The sequence below is a fragment of the Egretta garzetta genome, unplaced genomic scaffold, assembly GCF_000687185.1.
Source record: "Egretta garzetta isolate BGI_Z169 unplaced genomic scaffold, ASM68718v1 scaffold85, whole genome shotgun sequence".
NCBI classification, from domain to species: Eukaryota; Metazoa; Chordata; class Aves; order Pelecaniformes; family Ardeidae; genus Egretta; species Egretta garzetta.
Genome location: NW_009259718.1, coordinates 4,590,225 through 4,599,606, shown reverse-complemented (window position 1 = coordinate 4,599,606; position 9,382 = coordinate 4,590,225). Strand labels below are relative to the sequence as shown.

The 9,382-nt window shown below is 40.5% G+C and overlaps 1 protein-coding gene across 1 annotated transcript in view; it reads left to right on the top strand.

Annotated features, from left to right (window-relative positions):
* Positions 1 to 9,382, top strand: part of EPHB6 (EPH receptor B6) — an 87,272-nt gene that overhangs the window by 25,778 nt on the left and 52,112 nt on the right. The window contains exon 4 of the mRNA XM_035894622.1: positions 6,614 to 6,686. Within this exon, the coding sequence (XP_035750515.1) occupies positions 6,614 to 6,686 (73 nt within the window). The remainder of the gene's footprint in view (positions 1 to 6,613; positions 6,687 to 9,382) is intronic.

Here is a 9,382-nt window from a genome sequence, read left to right as displayed (position 1 = left end):
CATGGGGAAACAGATCCCCACCTGCAGCCCGGGGAGCACCCCACACTAGAGCAGATGGATGCCAAAGGAGGCTGTGACCCCATGGGAAGCCCGTGGTGGAGCAGGCTTCTGGCAGGACCTGTGGACCCATGGAGAAAGGAGCCCAGGCTGGAGCAGGTTTGCTGGCAGAACTTGTAACCCCACATGAGAAATGCATGCTGTAGCAGTCTGTTCCTGAAAGGCTGCACCCCGTGGAAAGGAGGGATCCACGCTGGAGCAGTTCGTGAAGAACTGCAGCCTATGGGAAGGACCCACGCTGGAGCAGTTCATGGAGGGCTGTCTGCTGTGGGAGGGACCCCACTCTGTATCAGGGGCAGAGTGTGAGGACTCCGCCTCCTGAGGAGGAAGGAGTGGCAGAGACAGTGTGTGAACTGACCCCAGCCCCCATTCCCCATACCCCTGCACCACTAAGGGGAGGATTTAGAGAAAATCAGGATTAACGTTAAGCCAAGGAAGAAGGGAGGGATAGGGGGAAGGTGTTTTAGGATTTAGTTTTTGTTTCTCATTATCCTACTCCGATTTGACTGATAATAAATTAAACTGATTTCCCCAAGTCGAGTCTGTTTTGCCCGTGATGGTAATTGGTGAGTGATCTTTCCCTGTCCTTCTCTCAACCCATGAGCTTTTCATTATATTTTCTCTCCCCTGTCCAGCTGAGGGGAGGAGTGACGGCAGCTTTGGTGGGCACCTGGCATCCAGCCAGGGTCAATCCACCACATTATCCTAGTCCAGATGAGCATTGAGCACGTCTTTTTGTTTGATGGTTGATCACTATCTCATGGCATGTAAAAAGATATTAGTATTGTTTCTAGTGGGACCCGCAAACCCTTTTATGAAGGGCTTTAATGAACATTTCTACTAGCTATCTCAGAAGCGACAGCCAAAGAAAGCTTTGCATGTATTTGATTCTTGTGTTCTTGCACCGTTTGTTTTGTGAAACAATCTCTCGATGTTTATGCTGTTCTACAAGGCAGCATCCAGTGGGCTGAAATCAGGAATTTTTGGTCTCTCTCATCTGAACAACTTGCCTCATGTAATAGACATGGAGAGAATGCTTTGCATTAACAAGAACAGGCAGTTTGTGTTGAGCCATCAGAGGAGAGGAGGGAGAGAGCAGTGAAGATAGGATAGAGAAAAGGTGGGCAGGGGAAAAGGGAGGCCAAGAAAACAGGAGAAGAAAGAACAGATGATAGGAGGGAGGGTGATGAGAGCAGGAGATAGAATGAGAGCTATGGGAGAGAGTTAGGGAAAGGCAGAGGTATTGTAAACAGTCCTCTTGTTTGTTCCAGGAAATATCATTGCAACTATACTTGCTCAATGAACTGCACTGCTTTGTAATGAATGTTCATCTCTTGCATATGTGAAAGCCTCTGAAAAAGGAGCGAAGGGGAATCAAGGGGAGACAAGGAAGGAAAGACCTAGAGGGAGGGAAAGGACAATCGTGTGAGATTTAAGAAAAAGAGGGTGGAGATTGGGAAGAAAAAAATATTGGTTTTTTTCTTATTAATAATGAAGAGGAAAGCTGGTTAAAGCATCCCTTCTCTTAATAGGAGGGGAATGGAGTGGGAGAGAGTTCAGAGAGGAAATAATTGATGTAAGGTTATAATACAAATTCTTAAAACTCTGCAACTCTGTTAATTCCTGATTTAAAAATGATTTTACAAAGTAGTATGTTATGCTTAGTGTAACTGGTAGAGGAACTTAAATAGAAAAGGGAGAGAAAATGTCCATTCTCTGCAAATATGAAGTAACTCAGTGATGCCTGTAGGAACTGACTTTTTTTTTTTTTAATTCAGTGATCACTCCTGTAGGTTTGTAGAGCTAAAAGAATTTAGAAAACACTGTGTGATACGGCTTCAAAGATCACGTGGTTGAATTGCCTAGATTAAAATAGGACAGTAAAATTCTGCCCCTGGAGATGAAGTAGTAAAGGTGGCCACGAGCTGAATTTCAACTTTCAGTTCAGAGTCAGGGAAGTCAGCATTTTGCATTGTGACTGTACCACATGGTCCTAGGACTGCACTCCAAAACTAGTTTGCATCTCGGAAGTAAGTTGGTTATGGCCAAAAGGCAAAGAAGAGCTATGCATTAGGGAAAGGAAAATCTGATGACAACTATGTAGAAAGCTTTGCTTTACTACAGTTATCCATAAGGAAGAAAAAAGGCCCATGACCATTTTGTTGACTCATTAGTGTATATAGTAGAAACTTAAACTTAAGGTTTTAGGTTTAAGTTGAAAAATATAGGGAAAATCCAGTTTGGTCTTTAGTTTTTGTAAGGTTTCTTAGAAGTTTTAGATGGTGTCTAAAATATGTCTCACCTCTAAATGAAGAGGATTGATTGAGTGGGAAAATCAGTCAAGGTAATTTTTCTTCCAAGTGTTTCTCAAGCATTTGAGTTAGATTTAAACAGTCTGAATGTAAATCACTTTTTTTCTCTCAAACGAAGCTTTTTTTTGAAATATTCTATCAGGGGAAAAACAATATTGATAAAACCTCAATGGAAATGGTTAAGAAAAGAAGGAGAAGCTGTAGAGAGGGAAAGAAAAGTAGCCGAAGTATTCAAACCATCTTTCCGTGTATTATGAAGAGAGCAAATACTTTTTATGCAGAATGCTTTTCAGATATAAGGAAGGCAGTACCCTTTTACAGGACATAATGGGGCTTTAAACCCCTTCATGACTCAGAAGTAAAGAAGCTCTTGTAAGCAACTGAAGATGTTTTCATTGTTACTGTAAAGCTGAACTTATTTTGTATAGAACTAGTATTTGGACACACTAATTTCACTAGGAATGATTTTTAGACTAGAAAAAAAACTGCATGGGAAGCATGAGGGAAAACTGGTTTGGAAAAAGGAAACATTTGTAAGCTTATTATTTCAGCTTCATAAAAGGAAACATGATTGCACAAAAGTTTTCATTAAGATTGCATTTCCCAATTTTTATGGTTTTGCAAGGTTTTAGTTTGGGGAGCATTATTTTTGAGCTACGTGCTGGGTGAAAAAATAGATTTTTTCATTTTTCTCAAAACTACTTAAAGAAATACATAGAAATGTTATTTTTGTGAGTATCTATATATGTATGTAATTACTGCCTGCAGTTTATCATTTAACATTTTTGTAGGTTAACCTTTCTGATTGTTAGTAAAGCATAGAATTTAAGAATGCCTGATGGGCTACAGTCAAAATAGCTGAGAGCAAGTGATAACCTGCTAATGAAATAGCTCTTACTAGGGCACAGAGCTGAATTTTCTGTGGAATATTAGTTTTGGTTTGACTGAGTTAAAAATGTTTACAGCTGTAAACACAAGTGGAGTCAATTTTGCAGAACTCATTAAATATATTCCAAAGGAATGATGTGTTGTCCTTGTGAGTGAGTGCATTTATTTTACAACAAACTCTCCAGCTTGCAGAATGTCTGGACAGCCTTTTTAAATATCTTCCAGAAGTTTGAGATAGAGAGGATAGTTCTTCTGCTTTGGTAGAAACTTTTTGCATTAGAAGGAAATATGCAAGAAAAGGGGTGTGAGATCAGGCATTTTTATTTCAATTTTTCCTCTGTCTTTTCTATTAGCTGGTTGTCATCTTGGGTTATTGAAAATAATATACTGATTCTTCAAATTCCCTTGACTTCAAGGTGGAGGAAAACTATACTTTCCTCAAAGGTAATCAGAGTAAAAAATACCATTGCCTTTTTTGTAATTATATACAAATAAAGGTTTAAATGGATGTTATCAAGGAAAAAAAAAGTACAATTAACTTTTTACTTCAGTTGCTTGTGATTCATGTGAGTTATTAAAAACCTAGCAAAGATTTTCTGTTATGTTCTTCCCAGTTCTTTCCTGACACTTTCCTGCATGCCAAAATCTTTGCTACATGCTTGGAAAGCCCAGGGCAGAGGAATCTCCTGTCATAGACATTCAGAGGTGAATGGGATGTAAGAGGAGGAGTGTCTGCGTAATTCCATTGGTTAGTCTCAGCAGCTCCACTTGATTTGTTTTCTCCCATAGTAGATTGCTCTGTAGTCCTTGTGCTAGGACATCCCCATTCCAAGGTATGTTCCATAGTTCTGTTTTGAACTGTTCACAAGCTGCAGGCTAGCTCTTGCTGCTTGAAGGCCAGTAGGACAGTAGAGGCTATTCATGCTGCAACTAACACTATTTATATTCAAAAGCTAATTAAAGCTTCAAAGAAAAGGAACAGCATTCATGTAATACATGGTATCTGAGACTTCCAGTATATGGTTCAGTGAAACCTTGGAAGACCCAAGCTCACTTTTTAATATTTATGAAACAAAAAATAAGCAGGAAAACATAGATAAACTTTAAAAATCACACTGTACAGTCATCAAAAGTTTGATGGCAATGGCAGTTGGATAAGTTTGAGACTCAATAGTGGGTGTTTGCAGAATTAATATCTTAAGCTGTGGAAGAATCATTATATTGTATTAATAGGAAAGTTGCAGATAATAATTTAATTTGATTGCATATGCAAAATTGAAACTAAGCATTTAATGTCCTTTTCTTTATTTCCTGATGTGTGCATTTCCTGACATCAACAGAGGAATTAGTGCAACATGCTAATCCTGGCAGTTTCCCTAGAGCTTTAACAAAATAATAGGGGACATAAAGAGAGAAATACACAGTCATTCATAAAACTTAAAAGGTGTACTACCTTGCAAATAGCTGTGTGTTTCCATATCCTAGACCATTTGGTTGTCATTTCTCTTTTTCACAGATGGTACATAACTCCTGATTGGGGTGTGAGAATTCCTCCATGCAGATGACAACTTCAACGTTCTGATAGTGTCAGCTTTTTGCTCTGACACAGCAAATAGTTAAAAAATATTATACTTCATGGAACTCACTAAATACATATCCCATTGGCTCCAAATAGCTTTTTTTATTAATTCCATATGAGTACAGAAGTAATACAGAAACATTAATTGCAGGAATGAATTCACAATACAGATTTATCCAAGAAAAAAATCGAACTCATTTGTCTCATATAGGTTGGGTTTGTATATATTCTTTTATATTAGGAGGCATATTTTATAACTCTTTACCTTGTTTTTTCATGTTAGTTCATAGCTGAACTGTAAAAAATACATTTTTTGATAAAAAATAACAGCAGTCTTTGTCTTGAGTAGTTATGAAGAAGTGAGATTTTTTTTTTTTGGCTGTTTTTGTGGCTTTTTACTTGTTTCATGAACTCATTCTTGAAAATACTTATGTCACTAGCCGTAGATATATTATTTACTTCACCACAATAGCTGTTTAGTTTTGGAAGAAGTTCTAGTGTATTTAAGGCTTCCCAAAGGTTTCACTGTATTCTGTCTGCGAGTGATAGCACACATATATAAATATATTTGTTCAATTGCGTGATAAAAGGCTCATCTCCCCACACTCAAAAGGAGCACAGAGGAACAATGAAAGGCAGGGGGACCCAAATAGCCTGATTGAGAAATAAGCACCCTGGCCCAGCTTCCCCCAGGGCTATCACAGGAGCATAATCAGCCCACTGAGTGGGAGTGGAACCCCCTAAAATAAATCAATGGAAGTGCTCTCTGGAACACCTTGCAGATTGAGGGGGATTACTGCTAACAGGGGCATGGGACTTATTATGGGACGTAGGGAAGATAATTTGGTGCTTTTGCAAAACTTACTGTGGGTTGTTTAGGGGAGGAACTATAGGTGGGGAAAGGGAGGGCTCAGGGTAGTTTTGGGGAAGATCAAGTGTGAGAAAATAGAGACATAAGGGGCCAGTCATATGTAAACAGGCCAAGTCAGTATGCCTGTCAGGCCTTGACCTGTACCCAGTCTCCAGTCTATCCCGTCTTCTTATTAAATTCAATTTTTCACTAGTTATCTGGGTGAGGGAGCTTTATTTTGTGTGTATGTGTGTATATGGATGTTTAAATGCCAGCAACTGGCATTGAAACACAGGTCACAGGGGCCCATCTGTCAGTGCTGCCAGCAACTGGAGAGCCTGAAATAGATGAAAATCAAGTGTGTGCTATCTACTGACGGGATCAGGAGGTCTATGCAAACTATTGGGGGGACTATAAGTTCTGGGGGTTCTTTGAGAGTCTTGTCTGTATATTGTGTATCTCTGCAACCAGAGACAAGATGATCCAAGGGCCAGGTCCTGGGTAGGCTAAGTGTCTAAGGGCAGTTACTAGAGGGATCCATAGTGTGTGTGCCTGTGCATGTGTTTGTATGTATAAGTGGGGTTCTGGGGAGGGGGGCAGCTCTACAGCAACTGGCTGCAGGCCTTGGGGGCTCACATGTCCAAGTGCCAGCAACCTAGGAAAACAATAATCCAGAGCCAGCTACTGGGTAGACTGCATGCCTAAGGCCAGTTAGTAGAGGATCCATAGTGTGTGTGTGAAGGGTGAGTGAGGGTGTCTGAATAGGAACAGGAGTGGGGCTGCAAGCTTCAGGTGCTTATATATGCAAGTGCTAGCAAATGGGGACACCACAGATCTAGAGGCCAGCTACTGGAGATTGAATGTTTAAGGACAGTTATTGCAGGGATCCATATTGTATATAAATGCATATATATTCCTCACTAATAGACCTTCATCCTGACCAGCCAGAAAGGGGAGCAGGATGAGGCCGTTGATGGTGCTGTTTCTGTTTGCATGACTGGTGAGTGTTTCTGTCTGTGTAGATCCCCATGGCTGGCCATGTGTATATGTGCAGTGCCTACATGTGTTTGTGTGTGTGCCTATTGGTAATACTCACTTGACCTTGATACTGGTTGGATCTGAGGACATGGAGCTGCAGCAGCCTTATGTGAGGTTACTGGATTTGGCAACCCCTAACAGTACTTTTGCACAAGCCCAGAGAATGCTTTCTCTTTCCAACACTCCTAGAGAGCATTCACAGTCGTCGTCTTGTTCATGTTCAAGGCATGATCATACAAGGCAGAATAAGCCCAGTAATATTTCAGTTCTTTTCAAGAAGTCTGTTAAGCCAGAGAGCTTTGCTGCTTGGGGCATTTAGCTACATAGCAAAGCAAATTCTCTGACTGTTACCTTTTACTCTAGTGCCCTTTGCCTTACCTACAAATATATGTGTATATTTGGATATATTCACAATTCAACTGGACAAGGCCTTGAGCCTACAGCAACCTCCTGTAATTTAGCCTGGCCTTGAGAGGGCTGTTGATCAATATGACCTCTATACCTCCTTTCCAGCTTGTTTCATTCTGTGATTCTATGGTCTGGTAAAATGGATTCTTTTGCTGTCTTCTCAGGATCAGCTTTCTTCTCAGTTTGCCTAGACTTGGGTTGTATAACTCCCTCTTGCACCACTCCACTGTTAAGACACCAAGGACAAGTGTGTTCAATCCAGAAAGCTGTTAGGCCATCCCTGCCTTCATGAAGGTTATCCAGGGGTCAATCATCCTTGGGTGAATTATCATCTTCTTGCACCAGGGGAACATTTTGCCTCTAACACAAGCACTAAAGTGTCTTCCTTGAAAGTATAGACTAAGCAAAATCTGAAAATCATTAACATGCCTGAATAGCCTGATTTGTAATAGCAACTTCCAATCTCTGCCCAGGTGATCTTGATGTTGACATTATAATAGAGCATAGTGGAAGAAATTGGTTTGTGGCGTAAGTATAGACTGGTACTAGCATAAGCCTTTGGGATTTTTTTTCACCCTTTCTCGCCTGCAAGAACAAAGGACACTGAAATGAGAGTGTAGCTAATTCTGAATTTTGTTTTATGAAGAGTGCGATGAATCCACTTGACTCTTCTGTGAAAGATGATGGGCTTTTTTAGTTTAGTGAAGAGAAATACAGGAGAATCTTTCATCAGCTATTTTTCTCTTCTTTGAACTAAAATAACAGTCTTAATAAGAAATTGGAATCTTACTCTTCCAAAATGTAAGATTAAAGCAAGAGTCAGTTGTCATCTTTTCATGTGTTTAAAAGCCTCCAGAATTCTCAGTTACATTGATTATTCCTCATTTTTAATTCAGAGTGGAATATTGTTCTGTTGATACTCTGAGCTCACCTCAGGAAGTGTTGTCTCTAGCAGCATCATGTACTGTCCTGGACCTGGTTCTCGTCTGATCTTGCAAGACACTTGATTCTGAGCAAGATAGAAGGATTTTTCATCCAGGCTGGTAAATTCAGCTGAACAGATCATTGCTATCTGCACTGAAGAGCAGCAGAACACTGGTCTGGCCCAACACATTGAGGATGTGGAATGCTATACCAGTACTAATAAAGTGGCAGAGTGAAGGCTTAATACCTGTACATTGGTATGTAGTCATTCATACTGTAAAATTACTAGCACAGTCATGGGTTTAGCCCATGCCAACTAACCTTCTCCTAAACAGTGCCTACGCATAGGTCAGAGGTTAGGATGGACAAAGGACCATTCCTGAGAGATGTTTTGGATGCAACCATCCAACTATGGGTTGGAGTTTTTAGCCATGTGAACATGGACCATGCTGTGCCTGTTGTCCTTAGAATTACAGAGCTTGTTAGATTTATGAGTGTACGTGCAGCTAGTGTGACTGGGGATCTGATTCAAGGCATACAGCCAGTAGGAGACGGAGAAAAAGAAGAAAAAGAGTGAGGGACCTTTGACCATAGGTCACCAAATGAGATTTATGCACACAATGAATGTGTATACTTTTCTTATTTTTCTAATGCTTCCTGACTTAAAATACTCACTGTGAGAAGGACAGTTCTGTCTGCTTCAGGTGGCCTGTATCTGTTCACCTGTGAAATACTCATGTGTTTCATGAAGATTACTTTGCTCACTGGTGAGAAGCCGTCTGGAGAATATGCTTCCTGCTAATCGGGGCAAAGCCCAGGCTGCTGAGCAGGTCTTCTCCATTTTCTCTCTTCTCTTTTCCTTTCTCACTTTTTATCTGGCTTTCCATGCCCTGATTAACTTTTCTCTATTTTATTTTCTCCTAGAGTTTCCATGAGGTAGTTGCATTATACTTTGGTAAATGGGAGATTCAGACCTGATTAGAAAGGAAGTTCTTTCTTTGTTGAAAAATGACCTTGTATATTATTCCAGCACATCAAAGCCATGTTTGGGAACCCAGTGGCAAAGTACTGACATGACAGAGTGCAACCCCTGTGCCAGACTGTGCAATTCAGACAGTAATGTGCAAGGGGAATGCCAAGTCCCTCTGCTGCCCTCAGCATTCCCTGAGGTTATGTTAGGTAATTTTAGTGGGGTTGTGCTTTAGATGTAACCAGTAGCTCTTTCCAGTTCTGGCAAGCCAGCCCAGATATTTTTGCACTGCTTTTGAAGCAAGGAACTGCATCGGCTCCTCAGAAAGGTTTAAGAAATATATGATCTCCTGTAGG